This window comes from Mirounga angustirostris, unplaced genomic scaffold (assembly GCF_029215605.1).
Source record: "Mirounga angustirostris isolate CCGP_5_RB_7025 unplaced genomic scaffold, mMirAng1.0.hap1 SCAF_5, whole genome shotgun sequence".
NCBI lineage: Eukaryota > Metazoa > Chordata > Mammalia > Carnivora > Phocidae > Mirounga > Mirounga angustirostris.
This window is the reverse complement of record NW_026991713.1, coordinates 61,448,732-61,470,675: the sequence shown is the minus strand read 5'-3', so window position 1 is coordinate 61,470,675 and position 21,944 is coordinate 61,448,732. Positions and strand designations below refer to the sequence as shown.

General features: G+C 57.4%; 2 protein-coding genes across 8 annotated transcripts in view; both read left to right on the top strand.

Moving 5' to 3' along the window:
• ACVR1B (activin A receptor type 1B) overlaps positions 1-5,333 on the top strand; it is a 34,462-nt gene extending 29,129 nt beyond the window's left edge. For all 7 annotated transcript variants that reach the window (XM_045873399.3, XM_064591224.1, XM_045873396.3 and 4 more), the window contains 2 exons: positions 460-590; positions 2,112-5,333. In XM_045873399.3, the coding sequence (XP_045729355.1) occupies positions 460-590; positions 2,112-2,237 (257 nt within the window). In that variant the 3' untranslated portion in view covers positions 2,238-5,333. The remainder of the gene's footprint in view (positions 1-459; positions 591-2,111) is intronic.
• Positions 5,334-13,814: 8,481 nt separating this feature from the next.
• TAMALIN (trafficking regulator and scaffold protein tamalin) lies at positions 13,815-21,512 on the top strand. Its single transcript, XM_045873394.3, is given in 9 exon segments — positions 13,815-14,158; positions 16,266-16,315; positions 17,911-17,965; positions 18,049-18,151; positions 19,325-19,418; positions 19,523-19,589; positions 19,811-19,877; positions 20,321-20,540; positions 20,542-21,512. Coding segments are annotated over 9 exon segments (1,188 nt in total). The 5' UTR covers positions 13,815-13,906; the 3' UTR covers positions 20,822-21,512.
• The last annotated feature ends 432 nt before the right edge of the window (positions 21,513-21,944 follow it).

Below are 21,944 nucleotides of genomic sequence, written 5' to 3'. Positions count from 1 at the left end.
AGGCAGGAAAAACACTTGATTCTTTCCATTTATGTACCATTTTTCAAAACAATCAGTTTGTTCCCTCTCATCCTGCAAAGGTGACTGAGGTTTTTGGTGTCCTTTTTCTTTTTCTTTTTTTTAGTATTGTGAACTGGTGGATTTAAAATATTTGCTTCCATTGAAGTGATTAATTAGTCCTGCTTTGCTTAAATGTTCTCATCTTTGGCCACTTGGGAGCTTTCCAAGTCGGTGCCTTTTGACATGACCTCAGTAGTCTTTGATAGTTTGCTTGCTTTTGGTATGACAAAGATGTTCCTGGCTAGTCCCATTCTTGGAACCCACCCCCCTCTCCAAGGATCCCTAGCTCCTCTTAGTGGGAAGTGGTATTTACAGATCACAGTGTAAGTGTTGTCATAGGTTTTTGAGTACTGCCCTCCTTCTGGTGATAACTCAGGTGGGTATTTTCTTTTTTCCCAGGAGTCCATGAAGAATATCAGCTGCCATATTATGACTTAGTGCCCTCTGACCCTTCCATTGAGGAAATGCGAAAGGTCGTATGTGACCAGAAGCTACGTCCCAACATCCCCAACTGGTGGCAGAGTTATGAGGTAGGAAGCTTCCCAGCCTCCTGTGGCTTTTCCATCTGCCTGATTTTTCTACTTTAGAAAAAGGGTTTCCTAATTAAAAAAAAAAAGAAAAGAAAAGAAAAAGGGGTTTCCCAACAAGGAGGCTGTGCCCAGAGGTAACCCCTGAGTGGTCAGTTACACACTACTGCGTGCTGTTGTATACTAAGCCCTGAGGGTCCATGGTGCCTTGTCCTGGGCACTGTAGGGTCCCCTTGCCAATGGACAGCCTAGTAGGAGAAAAATCTGTGTCTTGGGGATCAAGCCCAGAGAGGGAGTCAACAAGAGACAGAAACAAAAACTGAGTGGGAACTGTTAGACCTGTCTAACTAGAAAAATGGCTCTGGAAGCACAGGGGTGAGCTGAGCTCTGTGGAAGAGTCGAGAAGAGGCATCCATGAAAGAAGCTCAGCCTGGGTGTAGAAGAACGGCAGGACAGGACTTAGCGAGAAGGCATGTCTGTGAGGGAGGCGGCCTTTCTAAAAACTCAGAAGGGAGGAGGGTGTGAAGGGTTGGAATTTGGGAGAGATGGCAGCTGAAGTGGGGCGGGGACAGCATTTGGGGGGGAAATTGAAATGAGGACAAACTTATGATACAGGTTCCTAATAAACACGGCATTCTGGGGCCTTAGAGTCTTCAGGGGGAGCAGGGTTTGCCGAGCCAAGTGCAGGTGGGACTCCTTGGCCCTGGTGGCTCTGCTTTTAGGAACTAGAACCACTAGAGGGCATCTGTGCACATAAGAACAAAATCACTTGGTTCACGTTTGAGGTGATGTCTTCCTGTTGCGTAATAGAGCAGCATTTTCCAAAATGTTCCTCGGAGCCCTCAGGTCAGGGTTTCCGAGGATGAGGGGGAGGCTGAAAAAGCTGGTCTTTAGCTGCCCCCGTCCCCCACGCCCTCCAGTCAGTTTTTGAAACTTTGAAATTTTGAAAACCACTGGCCCAGGTTAGCAACTGGGGACATCTGGGGCCCTCGGGGTTAGAGGTCTGTAGGCGACCTTCCAAATCCATCTCTTGACCTGACCACAGTGGTCGCCTGTGTAGTCCAGGCAATGGCAGTGTAGCTTTCTGCCTCTGACAGGATTGCTTTTCAGGGGCCCCTTGCCTGCTTCTTACCCCCAGTCCGTGCCTGTGAGCCGTGGGATCGCAGCCGTGCGCGTGCTCGTGCCAAGGTGCGCCCCTGTTGTGCCTGGTTCCTGGGCTACTTTAAAAAAACACACAGTTAGTACAGAACCACACAAATGGATTCTCCAGCCTGACAGAGGTGGTTTTCGGAGCCCTGGCTATTTCGGGTAGCCCCATCCAGAGCACCCCGGTGGCGGGCCGGCTGAGTGCACTTGCAGGGCAGGCCTCCCCTCGCCAGGCACGGCGTTCTCCTGGCCCCCCGAGGAAGGGAGGGCCAGGCGGAGAGGGAAACTTGCATAGCAGTCCGTGGGCTCCGAGGAGGTGGTCAGGAAGGCCTCCCGGGGCGAGGTTCGGACTGACGCCGTCTGCGTCTCCCCGCGCAGGCACTCCGGGTGATGGGGAAGATGATGCGGGAGTGTTGGTACGCCAACGGCGCGGCCCGCCTCACCGCTCTGCGCATTAAGAAGACCCTCTCACAGCTCAGCGTGCAGGAAGATGTGAAGATCTAAGCCTCTCCCTCCCTTGCACGCAGCCCCGGGCGGCGGGAACTACACACGCAGCTGCCCTGTTGAGCGTACGATGGAGGCCTACCTCTCGTTTCTGCCCAGCCCTCTGCGGCCAGGAGCCCTGGCCCGAGAGAGGGACCGAGCCCGGGAGACTCCCTCACTCCCATGTTGGGTTTGAGACACAGACACCTTTTATATTTACCTCCTGACGGCATGGAGACTCTGAGAGCCAACGGTGTGGAGAACTCGATGCCACAACTCGAACTGGCTGTGGTGGGAAGTCCCGCAAAGCCCGGGGCACCTGGCGGGTGGCCGGGAGGACCCAGGAGAGGCCGAGTGTCGCCAGTGCCCAGCAGCACTGAGGGTTTTCCTCCCGGGACCAGCCAACCCCAGCACTCCGAGGTGGCCCAGAGGCACCGCAAAGTACAGCCCCCTCTCACAGGCAGCTCTGGACCCCGGGCTCCCCTCCTCCCTCCCGCGGACATCTGGAGGGACCGCCAGTGGGGACAGGGTCTGCCGCCTGTCTGTCCAGCCGTGTGTGTGTGTGTGCGCGCGCGCATGTGCCGAGGTGTGTCCCCTGTTGTGCCTGGTCTGTGCCACGCCCTTACACGTGTGTGTGTGTGTGTGTGTGTGTGTGTGTGTGTCGGTGCGCACTTACCTGCTTGAGCTTTCTGTGCATGTGCAGGTCGGGGGTGTGGTGGTCATGCTGTCTCTGTGCTGGTGTCTCTGTTCTGTAGTGAGCAGCAGCCAGTTTCCCCGGTGCCCTTCCCAGAGGTCTCTCTCCCGGCCATGAACCCCAGAACCCCCATGCCACAGTGGGGCTCCCTGCCCAGCAGGCTGCTCCACCCGCCCCTGTGTCGACACCTCCATTTCAGACTGTGGAACCAAAGCTGGCCCAGTTGTCCCTGTCAGGCGAGGCTTTGGGGTCCAAATGGGAGGCGGGGGGTGGGGGGGCGGGGAGAGAATCTTGGCAGAAGTCTCGGGTGTTGCGGTCAGTGGCAACCGTGGGAAATGAGCCAGCCCAAGGGCATCGTCCTCAACGGCATCAAGGAAGGGCCAAGGGATTTTAAGCCCACATCCTGGGACTCAGATTGGAATGTCACATCTGTCTTTCATATCCCAGATTCTGGACACAGCAGTGTATATTTTTGGTGGTGATGGGTTTAGGGTGGGGAAGGGAGAGGGGGGCAAGGAGTGGGGAGGGAGTCGGGGGTGGGAGGGAGGCATCTGCATGGGTCTTTTACTGGATTATCTGATCACGGTGGAGGGAAGATGTGAGATTTGCACCCACTTCAGGGGCCCTATGAAAGGGAACAGCCCGAGCCAAATCTGTTCTTTTAACCTGAGTATAGTATTTAATGACGTCTAGAAGCACGGTTGTGGGTGGTGGTTTGCTCAGCATCTCTTAGGTATATCATAACTTTGAAGCCATAACTTTTAAACTGGAGTGTTTTGGGTTGTTTTCTTCCTTCTTTCCTTCCTTCCTTCCTTTTTCTTTTTCTTTTCTTTCTTCTTTCTTTTTTCCTTCCTTCCTTTCTTAATTTTATTGGAAGGATCTGAATTTTAACTTTTTTTAATATTGTTAAGTTTTTATAAAAGGAAAACCATCTCTATGTGATGATTACCTCTCAATCTCTTTGTTTTTAAAGAAATTCCTACAAAACAACGACAAAAAAAAAAAAAAATCCAATCAAACGCACATAGCTTAATCACACTGGAAATGTTTGTCCTTGCACCTGAGCCTGTTCTCACTGAGCAGCGAGAGTTCCTCCCTCTTTGCCCTGGAGGTTAGTCTCTCTTGCACTGTGCGCCCCCTCCCCAGCCCCCAGTTCTGTGAGTGGTTTTTGCATCAGGGCCCTAGACCTTTGTGCATTGTTCAGCTGGTTGCGCCTTTTCCTCCAGGCGCTTATTTAACGGATGTTCGCTGAGTGTCTGTTGTGTGCCAGGCCCCGTGCTGGGCGCTTGGGATACGTGATGTGAGCAAGACAGACGTGGGTCTCCCTCTTGGAGCACTGAGGAAGGGGCTCATTCAGGTTGGTGGGTGCCTGTTTCAAGACCAGAAGTTTGTATAGTTGGTTCTGAGAGCCTTTTGAGCCTGGAATGATTGCTCTTAGAGAAGACCACTGAGGAGCAGGATGCCTCCCCACCCCAAAGAGCCCGGTGGTGGGCAGTGAGACCCTAAATCACTGCATTCATTCTGAGCCCCCCTCCTGCCCCCAGGGGAGGCATATGATGTATGCAGCCTAAGAGCATGCCCGCCTCCAGCCCAGTGATTCTCTGCCAAAGCTTGTGGAGGAGGGGCGAGTCTCCCTGCTTACATGGGTCTCCCAAATGCTCCTGGTCTTCCTATTTATTTTCTTGATGTGTTGCTTCTTTCCTTGCATTAAAGGAGATCTTCACCTCACCCTTTGGGCCAATTTACTGGCTACTGACTAATTTCCCTTGAATACCAATTGTGTCATTAGGGGGACCTTCTTTCCCCACCCCTGCTGATTCTCCCCCCCCCCGCCCCCCCCCCGCCCCGCCTGTCTGCCCTGCAGCAGAACCTGGCAGGATAGAGGCGGTGATGGAACTTAGACTCCTGTGCCCCAGTCACAACCAGCCTCTGGGATCTGCCAACACTCCTCGACCCAGGGACTCCCAAGCCACTAGCCTGTCCCCCAGGGGGCCCTTCCGGCCTCACCGCACCTTGGGGAAGACTGAGCAGTTTTTTGGGAAGCCCCCACCCCTATCCCCACCACTCTGAACACCAAGAGTTAGGAGTTGGGAGAGCTGGGGAGAAACTAAAGCCTAAAGCCGTGGTTTTTGGCCCCTGGGGCTAACCCTGATCCATAGGGCTACCTGCACCTCTGGATTCTGGATTCACAGACCAAGTCCAAGCCCGTTCTTACGTCGCCATCAAGGCCCCCGAACGGCATTCTCGGTACTTCTGTTTGTTTTTGTACATTTTATTAGAAAGGACTGTAAAATAGCCACTTAGACACTTTACCTCTTCAGTATGCAAATGTAAATAAGTTGTAATATAGGAAATCTTTTGTTTTAATATAAGAATGAGCCTGTCCAATTTCTGCTGTACATTATTAAAGTTTTATTCACAGAGCTTTTCTGGTGCCCGCTGCCTTCCGTGTGTGTAGACTGACTGCCCAGCTCTCGTCGGGGGCGAGGGCAGGGGGCAGACGTTCCGAGGTGGTGGTGCTACCCTCCCACTCGCACCTGCCACGGCCAGTCACGTCTTTGGAAGAGGAGCTGGTCCGGACGCAGGGGGTCTTCCTCCCTGACACACGGGGGCGGCCTGGCCTGGCCTGTGCGAGGGAGCAGGGGGCAAACCACACATCTTTTCTTGGACTTTGTCTGTATCTGCTTTTGCCTCTTAGCCTCTTCCTCTACACAAAAGAGGGTCTCGATCCTGGTGCGTCACCAACCACATAGTCTCGAAGGCAGCCCGAGAGCTCCGCTGGGTTCCTGTTCTCCCCCTTGGCGATTAGAGAATAAATGTGAATTGGGGGCACTTAGGTGACTTTGAGGTGGAAATCTCTGGCTGCTCGGCTTTTCAGCATGTGGGTGGCAGTGAATGCCTTTCTCTAGGCCACGGGAACCCCAGATGGCAAGTCCTCGGGGTCACAGACACTCAAGTGTAGCTGGGGCCCTGGAGGCCGCCTGCTCCATCCGTGTTGGGCACTGGCCTCCCCTGCAGCCCCCTGCCACGTGCTGGGAGGCCCACGCCTTCCCCTGCAGGCCATCTGCTCAGTAGCAAGCCCTCCTCGTGTGGGGCCAGGCGGCCTCCGGGTGACTTCTCCACGGTTGAGGGCAGTTACTCTCTCGTCCCTGTGAAGTCCCTTCAGTTACCATCCGTTAGCGTTGTTGACTAAAGTTGACACTCTGTGCTAAGCAGTGCAGCAAAATTTGCTTGATGTATATTCACTGCCCTCAACCTCAGACAGCCTATGAGGTGGGCATTACTCTCCCCACCCTCCTTTGTGGATTAGGAACCGAGGGCTAGAGAAGTCAGTAAGTTGTCCGTGTAGCTCACTGTGTCTGATCACAGACTGGCCCCTGCGTCTGTGCGCTGTCCTGCCCACATGGTCCCATATTCTTCCGCCATGCCACTGAACCTCGCAAGAGCCTGGGGCCGGAAGGACACATAGCATCCCATCCAGGCATTAACTGAAGCGCAGGCTGGAACACGAACCACACCGTGCCTGACTTCGGCGGGTCACATCCGAGGACCCTAGGACTGCATCTCATGGGTTGAGTGAAGCCTAGCCACCTTCTCCTTCATCCCGTCCACGGGAAGCTGGTATTTTGACCTCAAGTGCAGGACCTTACATGTTTGCCCTGTTAAATTTTATTTTATTTTTTTTTAAGATTGTACTTATTTGACAGACACAGTGAGAGAGGGAACACAAGCACGGGGAGTGGGAGAGGGGGAAGCAGGCTTCCCGCGGAGCAGGGAGCCCGATGCGGGGCTCGATCCCAGGACCCCGGATCATGACCTGAGCTGAAGGCAGATCCTTAACGGCTGAGCCACCCAGGCGCCCCTGCCCTGTTGAATTTTACCCGAGGATGTGCTCCTGGCTCCAACCTGTCAGTATTTAAAAATTCTGATTGTTGGGGCGCCCAGCTGGCTCAGTTGGTAGAGCATGCGATTCTTATCTCCTGGTTGAGTGAGTGTAAACCCCATGTTGGGTGTAGAGACTACTTAAAAATAAAATCTAAAAAATAAAAATTCTGATTGTTATCTAGAGTTTTCCATTGGTCTCTCACCTGAGACTGCTGGGCTGGAGAAAATCAAGTAACTCACCTCTAGAAGTTGGCTTTAAGTTTGGCACATATTCCAGTAACCTGGATTAGCTGCTAATTAAATTGTCCTTGTGGCCTCACCATAATTCATTTGTGGACAGAGACAACAGCGCAAGTCCGAATAGCTTTCTGAAGTGGCAAGGCAGTATTGTGGCTGTAGCATCTCTTTGTCGACAGAAAGGTGAAGTGGCTTGTAGGGAATCTCAACCCCGCTAAAAAGCCATCCTGTGGGGGCGCCTGGGTGGCTCAGTCGGTTAAGCGACTGCCTTCGGCTCAGGTCATGATCCTGGAGTCCCGGGATCGAGTCCTGAATCGGGCTCCCTGCTCAGCGAGGAGCCTGCTTCTCCCTCTGACCCTCCCCCACTCATGTACTCTCTCTCTCTCTCTCTCATTCTCGCTCTCTCAAAATAAATAAATCTTAAAAAAAAAAAAAAAAAAGCCATCCTGTGAAGAATCAGTCGTCTCACCGGGCATGGACCTAAAATGCCCTAGGCTGTGGATTGCAGCTTCAACTTTAGCATTTTGCAAATCAGAATGGCAACCGTTGTGGTACCCCTTTGTGTGCCCTTGAAGGTTACTAAGGAAGTTTCACCTTTGTAAGGCCCATGACACAGGAGACCTGAATGATGTTGACTAGTCTATCACTTAGGGGTTTTTTTGTTTCACACATTGTGAATTTTTGTCCCCGCCAGGTCCTGTCTTACGATCTTTACAGTCTGGAGAACATGCTTGCGAAATACAACCAAAACAAAATTTAAAGTAGTAGAGTTCAAGTGACACTCAGGAACATACGAGGGATGCATAAGGAAGGTGGCGGGAGGGAGAAAAGGCTTTGGATCAAGCCAGGAATGGTGTACTAGGATTCTCCAGAGAAACCAAACCAATGGGATGGATGGATGGTTGGATGGATATTTTAAGGAAGTGACTCATGACCGTGGGGGCTGGCCTGTTTGAAATCAGGCTGTGACAGCTAGAGATCCAGGGAAGAGTTGTTGTTGCAGTCTTGGATCCGAAGGCATTCTGGAGGCAGAATTCCTTCTTCCTCAGGGGACTGCAGTTTGTTAAGGCTTTCAACTGATTGGATGAGGCCCATCCACGTAATGGAGGGTAATCTGCTTTATTCAAAATCTGCTGACTTAAATGTTAATCACACCTAAAACATACCTTCACAGCAACATCTAGACAGGTTCAACCAAACAACTGGCACACCACTCTGGAAGTCATTGAGCATCCCACAGTCAAGACAGGCTGGGATTTAAGGAATATGGCCGAGAGCCTTGGGTCCACCTAGGAATGCTCCTTGAACAATTGGATAGACTTGGCTCTCTTTGATTTGTTGAGCAACCTTAACGTGTAACGCAGAGAGAATGCAAAGACAAACAGTCTATGGTCCTTGCCCTTCAAGGCAGAGAGAGGGTTTGTACAGAAAGAACAATAAGGCAGATTCTGGCAAGTCCCCTTATGGAACTATATGTAACATGTCATGGAAGCACAGACGGGGTGCCTAGGGAACCCCATGCATCCCTGCCCTCCAGGGGCTCCCTAGCTGGTGGACTGGACTAGCAGATAGATAACCACAGTGGAGTGAGGTGCATGTTAGGATAGGGGTTGATACAGAATCCCCCAGGAGCACAGGACAGTAAGTTGGGGTCAAGAGAGGTGACATCTCTATTTTGTTGTAGGCATTAGCCTGCTGACTGAGGAGAGGAGAGGGTTTCAGTCAAAAAGAGTGTGTCATCGGGGCGCCTGGGTGGCTCAGCCGTGAAGCGTCTGCCTTCGGCTCAGGTCATGATCCCGGGGTCCTGGGATCGAGCCCCACATCGGGCTCCCTGCTCGGCGGGAAGCCTGCTTCTCCCTCTCCCACTCCCCCTGCTTGTGTTCCCTCTCTCGCTGTGTCTCTCTCTCTCAAATAAATAAATAAAAATCTTAAAAAAAAAAAAGTGTGTCATCATTCAAGAACCACAGATGTCCTCAGCTATGGCTAGAGCGAGGGAGCCAGAGCGACCATGAGGGAGTCTGCTGGGGCTGTCACATGCTGAGACAAAAAAGACTTCATCCCGGGGGCCACCAAGGCCATCACCCGTGACAGCTACCTCAGACTGTGCGAATCAGCGGTTTGTCCTCTCGAGTCTGGCTCAGTCTCCGAATGTTTCTCAGTAGCATGCTTATGTGGAGTGGCCCATAAGTTAAAACCTCTCTGAGGTTCCGGCGTCCTGATGGAGGGAACAGGCCACGGACAGGTTTTAGCAGGGGAGTGAGGTGATCTGCTTGTGCTGGGGAAGATCACACCGCCAGGACTTTGGGAGAGCGGGAACAGCTGAAGGAAAGGGAGAGACGATGGGTAGAACGCACAGGTTCGGGGCATAACCAGATGCGAACTGAGAGGGAAAAGAGGGGGGCTGACTTTGGAGTCAGGTGAGGAAAAAGTCAGTTTGGAGTTGGGGGGGGCAGTTGGATGCACCACACCGTCCCCTGGGAGAGGGAACCGGGGATGAACCACCAGACAGCTGTTTGCGCCAAGAGGGAGGAGGGCTGGGGTGTCCGAGGCCCTAAGAACTGCCGTTTTCCGCCCTCACTGTCTACACGTTCTGAAATGAGGCGGGGTAAAGTAACATGTATCCTGTGTCCTCACAGCAGCGTGTGGATGCTGTGAGGAAAGCTGGGGAGTTACCCCTCCCTTCTGTCAGTCTCACCTGTTTAAGTCGGAGACACCTTGCCGTCCCCACCGAAGAGGCAAGGTGGTCCCCGGCCTCTGGCCAGACTAGACCCAGAGGCCACCCGTATCCAACACAAATAAACTGCCGTATCTGCTTTGCCCTTATTCCCAGATCCCCCAGAATCGGCTCTGTGGGCTGTGCTGGATCCTCCCGGCTGCTGGGCTCCCCTGGGCCCCAGCACCACACACAGACACTATCCAGTGGAAATTTTTGGGCAATAAGAGCCATTAAGAAAAACCACCACTCCCTGCCCAGTCAGCTGCCCACTGGCTGTCTCTGCCTCCCTCGTGTCATGCACGCGGGGGCCCGGGCCCTCATTCCTGACCAGAGCACCGGCTGAGTCCCAGGCCCTCTCTCTCCCACCTCCCCGGCTCAGAAGCAGCATCAGACCCAGAGAGGAGTCTCAGTGACCTCTTACTCTTCCTCCCAGTTCTGGGATCAAATGATGAAGCCGGAGCTGACATTGAGTTAGACTCCAGAGCGGCCTGAGCTGCTGGAGCTCTTGCCCCAAGTGCCCCGACTTCCTGATGGTACCCTAGAGCTTGAGCCCGTCGGTGGGGACAGGATTCAGCCCTCCCCACTTCCTCCACCGGGCACTGGTGACTGTTAGGCATCCAGGCAGGGGCTTGTCCCAAAGAGAAGGGGTCTTCCTCGGGCCTTGTCCATGAGCGGAGCCCCCGCCACAGACAGCAAGCCCTATCCCGAGAGCCAAGAGCCAAGGCAGCTGGAACGAAAGTAAGCAAAGCTGGGGAGCTCATTCTGAAAGACTGACTGGCTCGGGGATAAGATACAGATTGAGTGCAGATGTCTGAGGAGCCAGAGCCTGGGGCTTTTGCAAGGAGGCCTCCCGGAGGGAGGTGTCCTAGCACGCAGTTGCAGGCAGCGTGCGGCATGCTCCCCCCTCCGCATCCTCCCTGCCACCCCCGAGCTTTAAGGAGCTGCGGAAGATAGGATGGGGAGAACAGATGCTAGACAAGAGACTCAGGCTTAAGAGGAAGTTGCGGGGGGTGGGAGAAGGCAAAGCTGCAGGGACCCCGCGTGTCTGGCATGTGAAGGTTAGGGCACAGAGGAGGCCCACCCGCTGTCTGCCCTCTGTTGAATTTTACCTGCGGCACAGCAGCTCTGGGGGAGAGCAAAAACATAACTTCCGAACTGTGACAGCGGCGAGACTCCAGAACTCGGCGACCAAAGTGCAGCGTGGCATCTCAGTGGGACACAGACCCTCTTGGCGCAGGAGAGGAGATGTGGGAGCTCCGTAAACCCTGCTCAGATTCCAGGTGGAGTCTGGCACTAACCAGACAGCCTTTCTCTCTCGTTTGAAGATTCTCCAGCAAGAGACACATGGCCACCAGAGGGCATCACCACCCCGTAGTGTGGCGTCCTGGGCTCCCCATCCCCTCCCCGGAGAAACTAATGAGATTGGGAGCAGGAAGCAGGCACAGATCTCTGAGCTCTCAGGGGAGCTACTAGCAGCTGAATTAAATAGTCCTCAGAGTCAGGAGACCTTGGATCTAGTGGGTTCTAGTGCCTGCCCTGCCGCCATCTTTCCTCCCTGGCCTCAGTTTACCTCCTCCATTCAATGAGTGCTTGGACCGCCTTGTATCTCACCCGGGCCATGAGGCCCTTCCTTTCCAGCTCTCCAGTTCCAGGATTTGAGGAAATCGTGCAATGAGCCTCACAGAAATTGCATCTCCTGGGCCCACCCTTACTCTGGGGTTCTCTGGAGCTCTGCCTGGAGGAGGGGGAAACTTGTGTGAACTTCACTTCTCTGGTGCTGTGCCCTCACTCGGAGGCAGAAAGGCAGACTGACCGGCAGACGGCCTGCACGTCAGCCTGAAGGAGGAATGTTTTAACAGGGCTTGAGACACAGGTGCCGTGTGCCCGAGGCGTCCACTTGTCCAGCTTTCAGACAAGGCCGTGTCTGTCAGGTCACCCTCTGCGAGAGCTGGGGTAGTGGTTCTTCCCACAAGAGACTGTGCAAGGTGCGCTTTTGCTGGTCCCTTCAGGGATAGCCACAGGAGTGAAGAGAATAGAAACCATCGCCTCTCGCCTCCCCATCCCCCACCGCACCCCCACCCGCACCACAGATGCCGTCTGTCAGGAGCAGGCAGCAGACGGTCCAGGGGTCCATCTGTGCTCATGCTTCACAATACAGTCCCATGTTTCCCCACCGACACCCCCTCGGCCCCTCAGCTGATGGCCACTTGGTGGTGCCAAGGGGGAGGTGGGAGGAGGAAGGGGAAGGTACTAAGGGAGCTAGCTCCTGGCTCCCAGCAGTCCCCAATCCACCCTCTGCCCCCCCACCCCCACCCAACAAGCATCCTGCCATCTGGACTTGTGCTAATTACTGAAGGGTGGCAAAGCACCCCTCCCACCCACACCTCCTGTAGGGGCTGGGGCCCCAGGGGCCTGGGGCTGGGGCAGGGACACGAGTCAAGGAGACATGGAAGCACAGAGACTGAGACAGACCCACCCGCGCCGACTGAGACAGACAGGAGGCAGAAAGCCTTTCCTGGCCTCTCCAGGTAGATATGGCCACGTGCCTCTCCTTACTCCTCATGCTGGCCCTCGAACACAGCATGTGACCATGTAACCAGACCCAGAGCCTCTGTAACCCCAGTGCCCAGCGAGCACCTGGCCCGGAGCAGGGCTGAAATGTAGGGTGAATGGGGAGCTGAAGGAGACAGCATCACATAGGGTTAGGATCGCAGGCTCTGGAACCAGGCTGCCTGGGTTCGAGTCTCAGTTCTGCCACTCAGTGGCCTAGAGTGAGTTACTCAACCTCTCTGGGCCTCAGTTTCCTCCTCTGTGAGGTCCCGATTGCATAGCGTTGTTAGGAAGACCAAGTGAGTTAAGACATGTATGTAACACAGCACGCAGTGTGGACAGTCCATGGTAACTGCTCGATAAATATCAGCTGTAAAGGCATAATACAGATTTGTGACGACTGGAGGAGAAGGGGACAGATGGGGACAGTACCTCCCCAGCCTCTGTTTAGTGGCCAATGGTGGGATGAGGAGGCCCCCAGCTTGTGGTGCTGACGCCCTGTGGTGGCTAGCTGCTCTTTAGACGCCAAGACTGGCCTTCTACTTCCTCCTCTCACTTCTTATTTGGGCACCTCTGACGACAGAGACTTCAGCTGGGCCATCCCAGTCTCTCCCACTGCCTGGCAGCCACGGTAACACAGCCGGGGGTGGGGGGTTGCTGAGGGAATGGTCCCAAAGACGGGGTCAGAGAACGGTGGAGCACACCCTCCAGCCCTAAGCTCCCACTCAGCTCAGACACATTCCCCTCCCCGTGAATCAACACAGAGTTAAGATCTTTCTGCTGGGAAAAGGGGTGTCTGAGCTCCAACATCAGGAGCTGGGGAAAGGTTTATCCAGGAGGGACGACTCCTGACCCTCTGAGGGGACAGGCCAGAATTACGCCCACACCCACGGCTGCTGGGTTTCCACTGCTTCCCTTTCCCCTTGCCAGGGAAGGGCAGGGAGCCTCTCTCACCTCTTCTGGGGCAGCTGTGCAAAGGGGAAATCCTTGGCCCTCACTCCCCGGGGGCTTCTGCACAGTCAGGGGTATCTCTAACCTCCTTTGGGACCTCACCCCTCCCCTTGTCCATACCCCTGCCCCTGCACTGCGCTGCCGCCACTCTTCCCTTGCCTAAAGTCTCCTACAGCCCCCTGGATCGCCTAGAATCTTCCCTGGGCGTCCAAACCTCCTTACAACGACCCCTTTCTGTACCCCCACCACCAGATTCTCCATGAATCTCCGAAGCCAAAGCCATCCATCTCTAAATGTAGTCTCCTCTCGCACACAGGAGACCCCCGCCCCGCCCCGCCCCGCCCAAGGATGTCCTGCTCCCCTCCTCGGTGGAGGTTTGCCCTAGTTGAGTGTTCAGGTCCCTAGACTTTCCCAGCCTGGCGGGGCGTCGGACGCTGTGGGCGGGGCTCCGGGGCAGCGGCCCCCTGGGGGGCGGGGCCTGCCGCTCTAGGGGCGAGGCCACCCGAGGCCGCTCCCCGCCCGCCCCCCAGCCCGCCCAGCTCGCCGATCCTATAAAGGGAAGCGACCCGCGGCCCGCGGGGCTGGCATCCCCGAGCCCCTGGCAGCCCCGCCGCGCGGAGCGAGCGCCGCCTGCGAGGGTCGCCGGGCGCCGGAGCCATGACCCTCCGCCGACTCAGGAAGCTGCAGCAGAAAGAGGAGGCGGCGGCCGCCCCGGACCCCGGCGCTCGGGCTCCCGACTTGGCAGTCGCTCCCTCCACTCCAGCCCCGACCCCGGCCTCGGGCCCCCGTGCTGCAGCCGCCAGCTCTGGGGCCCCCGGAGACGAGCTGTACGCGGCGCTGGAGGACTACCACCCGGCCGAGCTGTACCGCGCGCTCGCCGTGTCCGGGGGCACTCTGCCCCGCCGAAAGGTGCGTCCCCACCCCCCCAACTCCCACTGCCCCCCAGCTCCCGGTACCCTCCGGCGTCCTTTCCCCGAGACCTGCTCAGCCCCTCAACATCCCGCATCTGTGCCCTCTGACCCCACAACATATTCCTCGGGGGCCACCGCGTCCCCCACCTAATTCCCCAGCCCGCTCTTCCCCACCCACACGTTCAGAACCTGCTCTCCCTCGGTCAGTCTCCTCGGCCCTCTCCTCCAAAGGCGCAAGCCTCCCCCCGCCGCGGCCCCCGCCTCCACGCCGCCCCCGATCTCGGCGGCTCCCCACTGCACTCCCCACGCGCCGCCGTCGCGTCTCGCTCCTCTCCTCCCCGAGCACCCCCTTCTCCTGCTCGCTCCATCTGGCCCTCAGCACCCCTGTGCCCCGCCCCCCGTGCCCAGGTATCTCGAGGCCCCCGGGACCCCTCGCCTGGGCTGCTCCAGTTGGAGCGGGGAGGCCTAGGGCTGCGGTCCCGCCGCTCGCCGGGACACGCTGAGGGTCTCAGAGCCCCGGGGGGAGAGGGAGGCGGGTGGACGAGGAAATGTGTGCGGCGCCGCGGACTCCCGAGAGCTCACCCTTCCGAGGGGACGCCCGGATTGCTGGGCTCCGGGCCTGCCGCCTTGCCCCGCGTCGGAGGTGCGGGGCGCGAGGCCACGGCTCCCGGGACTTCGCCGGGACCGGACGCGGTGGGAGGGGTCGCAGGGCGCCCGCGGGGCAGGAAGGATGCGAGCCGCGCCCGCGCTCTGAGTCTCCCCCTCCGCGGGGCTCTTCCTCTGGCCTGGGGGGACCTGAGCGCTCAGAAGTGGGGACACAGACCCAGGTCAAGGAGAAGGGGCTGGTGGCCTTTCCCCGCTCAGCAACCACCCCCCCGCCCTTGGCTCCCCCCCATACAATGAACAGCTTGTTGAGAATTTGCATTTTATGAAAATCGGGTTGAAAGACAAAGGGGTCTCTCTCTATGCTGCCCAGTCCTTCCACCCCGGCCCATTTGGGAACTGCCCCCACCCCTGGGGCCAGTATTTGGTTCTGGAGAAAGAGGGCTCACTTCTCTTCCTAGTCTTGGGGCAGCCTGGGGGGGAGGGTTAACTAGGGCACCGACCAGGAAGGCCCTGGGCTGTTGAGGGCACGTGGGAGGAGAGCTGGTCTGGCAAGGCCTCTTCCAAGGACCAATAATTTAGGGAAGGAGAGATACTAGTTGCTCCAGGGCCTCAAGGAGGCAGGAACCCTCAACTCTGACCGCCCCCCCCCCCAAGAAAAACCCTCTCAATCTCTCTCCTAAGTATAGTGAGACTTAAGGACAAGTTTGAGGTCTGGTTTTTGTTTGTTTTGTCCCAGAGAGCAACAAAATATATGGCAACGTGGAGAAACCCAGGTGGAGCTGGGCGCAGCGGGCAACCTGCAGCTGGGATCCACAGTTGGTCCCTGAAACAGCCTGTAGTTTGGGGGAGGAGGGTTGGCCCTACTGTCCCCTGACTTTCCATGTTCAGGCTGGGATTGCCGGCTCTCCAGACCTGGGTCTCTGAGCCCAGCTCCCCCAAGTCACTGTCTACGACTGAGAAAATAGGAGGAGATGCCCAGTGGCGGTGGGGGTGGGGGTAGTCTCTGGAGTACCTTGGTAGGCAAGTCCAGGGTTCCCCTGCCCTTCTTTGGGAACATCTGGAAAGAGCCCCTGCCTCGGCTTTTAGAGTCTGAAAGGTCTGAGTCCTGCAGACATACACCCTGAGGGTAGAGGCTATTCTATCTAGATTAATGAGTCCCCCTTGTCTCCACCCCCCCCCCCCCCCGGGGCTAGCACAGTGCTTAGACAGTTCCTGCATCTGGAACCCAGTAGGACTGATGTGTCCCCACAGTCTCAGTCTCAGTTATGCGGTAGAGCCTGAGGGAGAACTCTGGGCAGTGATGCTGGAGGGGCATTCAGCAAAGTTACACTGGCACCAAAGCAGGTATGGAACTGGGACCAGACAGGCAGGCGACAGGAAGTGAGGTGCTGTGTCCAGGGCTGGAGGCCAGGGGAGGGACCTCGCAGAGCAGGACTCTCAGCATCTGCTCGAGACAGTCCCTCTCTCACCTGCTCCTTCCTCTCTGTCTTCCCACGCAGGGCTCAGGACTCCGCTGGAAGAATCTCGGCCAGAGTCCTGAACGGCAGCGGTGAGTCCCCAGCACCCCAGCCCCTGCCCTGGTCCACAAGGGTGAGCTGCTGGGGTGGCTGTGGACGGCAGCACAACATAGCTCTCGGCCCAGGGGGACTCATTCTCCTCTCAGCATGCTTCCCTCACTAAGAGTGAGGGGCAGGTGGGGGTGTGGGCTGTGTTAAGGGGGTGGCAGAGAAAGGAGGTAGGGACTTTTGAGTCATCAGGTGCTCCTCATGCCACCCCCAGTCCCTGCCAGTTACCCCTCCCTGAGGAGATCTGGATCTGGGAGGTGGAGAAGTGGAAGTCTTCGGGGCTCCCCTGAGCTCTCCCGGCCCCAGCAAGCCCCGGGGCCCAGACCCTAGCCCGGCTGCTGGAGTCTGGCGACCCCTGCGTCCAGGAGCTCAGTCCTCTGCTGCTCCCCTCCTGCGGTGGCCCTCTTTGGAAGCATCCGCGGTGAGGGCAGAAGTAGGCACTGGCCTCAGGCCCCACGTTGCTCAGTCTCATGCGGATTGGGGCCTGGCTTCTAAAATGGATCAGCAGACTACAGCCTGCTGGCCAGATTGGCCCGTTGAGCCCTTGAGCTAAGAGTTGTTTTTCTATTTCTAAAGGGTTGTAAAAATAACAACAAAGAACAATATATGACAGAGGCCGAATGGAGCCCGCAAAGAAAGCCTAAAATACGTACTATCCTGGCCCTTTGCAGAAAAAAGTTTGCCAACACTTGAAGAAACCCAGAGAACACTGGGGTAACACATAACTTCAGTCACCTTATTCCCCAGCCCAACGCACAACACACACAGAGCGGGGAAGGCCTCCCTTCACAGTGGGGAGGAGCTCAAGTTAGGGCTGGGAGTTGCTTCTCAGCATTGGGGGGGCATCTGGGTCAGGCTGGGAGCTGTGGGCCTGGGTCTCAAGGGCCTTTCCGAGGCTGTAAGACTTGAAGAGGCCTCTGGAGGCTGCTTTCACTCTGCCTCTGGCGGGGCGGGAAGGAAGGGGGTGGGGGTGGGCAGAGGAAACTCTGGGCTCCCCCAGCAGGCGAGGATCTGGAGCGGCTCCAGACCATTGTGTCCAGTGGGCAGGCCTTCAGTGCGGGAAGGGGCGGCCTCGAGGCTCCCCTCCCCCCAGCCTCACATCTGGTGGGCTGGCCCGCTGCAGCTGGGAGGAGCAGCTGTGGTCTGGGCTGAGCCTCGTGACTGGCCTCCGAGGGTGGGGCCAGCCCTCTCCCCAAGGCTGCGGAGTAGAGAGGCTCAGGGCTGGGGCCGAATTTGGGGCCTCAGCAAGTCAGTGAGTGGTACTCTAGGGCTCACTAGAAAGCTGGAGGAGTGGCTCAAAAGCTCTGGGAGTCCATTCCCTCTGGGGCCCAGCCATTTGCAGTGCCTCCCTGCACTGGAGGCTAGATTGATTCTCTGTGGCTCCATGAAGCTGGTTTCGGCTGGGGATTGGGACAGGCATTCCAACAACCTGTGATGAGAGTGAGTTGTCGCTGGAGACCGTGAGCCCTGCCTGGGTGTTCTAGAGCAGACCCCAACATCAGTGGAAGGCCACACTAGGGGACCACCAAGCTCCTTTTAATCCTGACAGTCCTGAAATGGCCCCCGTGTCCCCTTGCAGGAAAGTGCTAACTTTGGAGAAGGAGGAGAACCAGACCTTCGGCTTTGAGATCCAGGTGGGAGAAGCTGGGTACAGAGGGAGCGAGGGATGGCTGGCCCCTGCCACACCCCTGGCTGATGGTCCCCTTGTCTCTTACAGACTTATGGCCTTCACCACCGGGAGGAGCAGCGCGTGGAAATGGTGACTTTTGTCTGCCGCGTTCATGAGTCCAGCCCTGCCCAGCTGGCTGGGCTCACACCAGGTGAGGTCTGAGCCCAGGACACAGGGCTCCGGGAAGGTGGTATGACCTCACTCCCAAGCAGAGGGGGTGAGAAATCTCTTCCGAAATCAATTCCCCTTCCTCCTCCTGTTTTGAGAAGGCCAAAAAGAAGAGTGGAGAGAATCTAGGCTTTGGATCGAGGCAGATTTGCCATTTACTGTGTGACATCAAGCAGTCCCATCTGCAAAATGGGGGCAATAACATGCCCAGGGGTTCCCTAGGCACAGAGCCAGGGCCTGGTAAATAAATGGCAGATGTTGCTGCTGGTGTTTTGACTCCTGGCAATCTGGTCATCCAGCCCAGGGCAGGAGCTGGGGAAGGTGCAACATTCCATTCGGTCTGCTTGATGTTGGAGATCAGGGCCTATCCCGCCCCGACCTGGCCCAACTCGGGGGACCCGTGCTACTTCCTCTAGCAAGGAAATGATATGGTGCCTCCAGTAGGGGACCCTTGGGATTGGCCAAATCCAGAGCCCCCTGGTCCCGGGAAGGGGATTGAGACTGTATGAACTGACCACCTCCCCCACTCTATCACCACTTTCTTCCCTAAGCCCCCACCTCCATGCCCACTTACCAGCAGCCCCTGGTAGCCAAGTGGTGTACCGCAACTTTGCAAAAGGCCTTCGTATCCACTCTCCCTCCTGATCCCCAAAGTAGCCACAGTAGGGATCCACACCCCTGTTTTACAGATGGGAAATGGGCCCTCAGAGATGGTGGCTTGCCTGCCTGAAGTCAGGAGGTTCTGCGGTGGCACAGGGTCTCAGAAGCTGAGGCCTCTCATGCCTGGGGCCAGTGTCAGTTCCCAGCTGTGTCCTACTCATCCTGACCCCTTCCTGTCTTGGCTGGGTCTCAGGACCGCCTGTGGGCTAGACAGAAGTAACCAGCTCCAGGGGCAGCCCAGGGTTGCTGAGAGGGCTCAGCCTTTGGGGACAGTTTCCTGAAGGTGGGGTGAAGGTGTAGGTATAGGAGGGCCTGACCCCTGCGCTGGGGTGCTGGGCCAGGAGGAGGTTTCCCCACAACCATGAGGAGTGGTGGGAGGGAGCGCAGGAGTGTTCTGTGGGATTATTACCCTGACCCTTTCCGGCTCGGGTAGGGGACTGGAATTCTTCCATCATGCCACAAGGAACAGATGGTGACCCCCCTCTCTGCCTGGCAGGGGACACCATCGCCAGTGTCAATGGCCTGAACGTGGAAGGCATCCGGCATCGAGAGATCGTTGACATCATTAAAGCGTCTGGTAACGTCCTCAGGTATGTCCGGGTGCCGCGGTCCCTGAGGGTTCCTGAGCTCAGCTTCTCTCAGTGTTTCCACGGCCTGTGGGCTCACTCAGCCTTTGGTTCCCCAACCTCCTCAGGCTGGAAACTCTGTATGGGACGTCCATTCGGAAGGCCGAACTGGAGGCCCGTCTGCAGTACCTGAAGGTAAAGCAGCCCAGATAATGTTCCGCCTCCACCCTCTTCTGCCCAAGCCCCTGCCCTCCCAGGCCTCACTCTTTTTTTGTAGGGGCCTATTTACCTGTCTGAACCTGCTTTTAACCTTAAGATTTCTTCTGTGTACTGCCTGACCCCTCAGTCTGTCTATACCCACCTCCTGCTTGTCTCTTGCTAGCTCCTGACAGTGAGGCGGGGGGTGTCTCTTGCAGCAAACCCTGTACGAGAAGTGGGGAGAATACAGGTCCCTAATGGTGCAAGAACAGCGGCTGGTGCATGGTGAGTGGACTCGGGGTGCCAAGGGCCCCTTCTGCCCCTGCTGATACCCCTCTCCATGCTTCCACCCCAGAACGAGGGGCTTACTTCCCTGGCCAAAGTGAAGAAAGGTTTGTTGAGCTACTACTTCGGGCACAACACTGCCCTGGGCTACTTAACTGCACACACATTTTTAGTTCATTCTCACAATAGCCTTGTGCTAGTAAGCATTAGTATCATCCCATTTCACAGATGGGAGCAGCAAGGCTCAATGAGCCAGTTTCAGATACTTTCCGGGGCCCTTGTGTTTCCCGTGGTCCTCCTAAGGACTTGAGTGTGGAATCCTGTTTTGCAGGGGAGGGAAGTGGGGCTTAGGCCAGGGGCCACACGTCTGGTCAGCAGGAAGGAGCGGAGGTCCCCTCCCCGTGCCCTCTGACCGCCCGCCCTCGTGTCCTCTGCCCTGGCAGGCCTGGTGGTGAAGGACCCGAGCATTTACGACACGTTGGAGTCGGTGCGCTCCTGCCTGTACGGGGCCGGCCTGCTCCCGGGCTCGCTGCCCTTCGGGCCCCTGCTGGCCGCGCCCGGGGGTCCCCGCGGGGCCGCCCGGCGGCCCGGGGGCGACACGGACGACGCCGTCTACCACACGTGCTTCTTCGGGGGCGCCGAGCCGCCCGCGCCGCCGCCGCCGCCCCCCCGCCCGCGCGCCCGGCCCGGGCCCCGCCGAGGCTCCCGCGTCCGCGCCCCGGGCCGCCCTGAGCCGCAGCGCCAGCGTGCGGTGCGCGGGCCCCGGGGGCGGCGGCGGCGGCGGCGGCGGCGGGGCGCCGGGCGCGCTCTGGACTGAGGCCCGCGAGCAGGCCCTGTGCGGCCCCGGCCTGCGCAAAGCCAAGTACCGCAGCTTCCGCCGGCGGCTGCTCAAGTTCATCCCCGGACTCAACCGCTCGCTGGAGGAGGAGGAGAGCCAGCTGTAGGGGCGCGGCGGGCGGGGAAGGTATTTATTTATTTATTCGATCCAGCCAGTGCAGAAAGGGGGTGGGGGGGCGGGCACCCGGGCCGAGGGGACTCCAGGAGCCCAGCGCAGCGGGAGAGGGCCCTTGCCAGCCCCAGCTGGGCTGCTGGTGCCTGGCTGTCTCTGCGGGCCCCAGATCCCTTTAGTCCTCCTCCCCTAAACCACAGTGGGAGGTGGGGCAGGGAGAACCAGGCAAGCCTGGGTTGGGAGAGGTTTGGGGGCGTTCATCCTACATCTGGGTCAGTAGTGCCTTGTGGGGTGTCCAGGAAAACCCCTCTGGAGGGGAGGAACCTTGTCCCACGAAGCCCTCTCCTCAGCTTTACTTGCTCCTCACCTTTGGCCTGGGGGAGAAATGGCCTCTGGTCGGTAGTCCCCCTACCCTCCACACATACACACCGTCCCAGTTAACCAGCGGGCCCCTGAAGGGGCTGAAGGTGCTGGGCCCCCTCCTTCCCGGCCTTGACCCCTAAGGGCTTGGCCCCTTCCAGGGGCCTGTAACTAAGTTGGGTCCTGCCGGGCAGGGGTCCTGGGTTCTCTGCCCCTTGGGGGACAGGAGTGGACATGTCCAGGTGGGTGGGGCGGCACACTGTTCCACCGTTTTGCATATCGTTGCTTCTGAACCACAAACTGTATAAAATTGACGGTTTTTTGCATCTGTTGTCAGCGTGTTCACTGCCTGGGGGCGGGGGCAGGATTGGGCTCCGGCAAAGCTCTGACTCTACCACACACCCCTCCCCCCCAACACACACTTGGGTGCGAGCACGCGCGCGCGCGCGCACACACACACACACACATACACACCCCTACACTGTATTTTACATCTTATTTGTATGGAGCCTGCAGCCAGGGGAATAGTCTGGGGGATTTTGACTTACATGTATGAACCTGAGCAAGAGGCCCCACACCCTCTTCAGAACTTGGGCCTCTTGTTTAAGTGCATTTTGAACCTCCCTTCCCAAATACAACAGGTGGTGGCCAAGGCTTGTCTTAAGTCCTTAACTATCCCTGTGCAGATAACGTGCTTGGAACCTTCTCGGTGCTGGGCCTGGGTCTCCCACAGAGGAGGCCTTAGCCACCAGCCACCC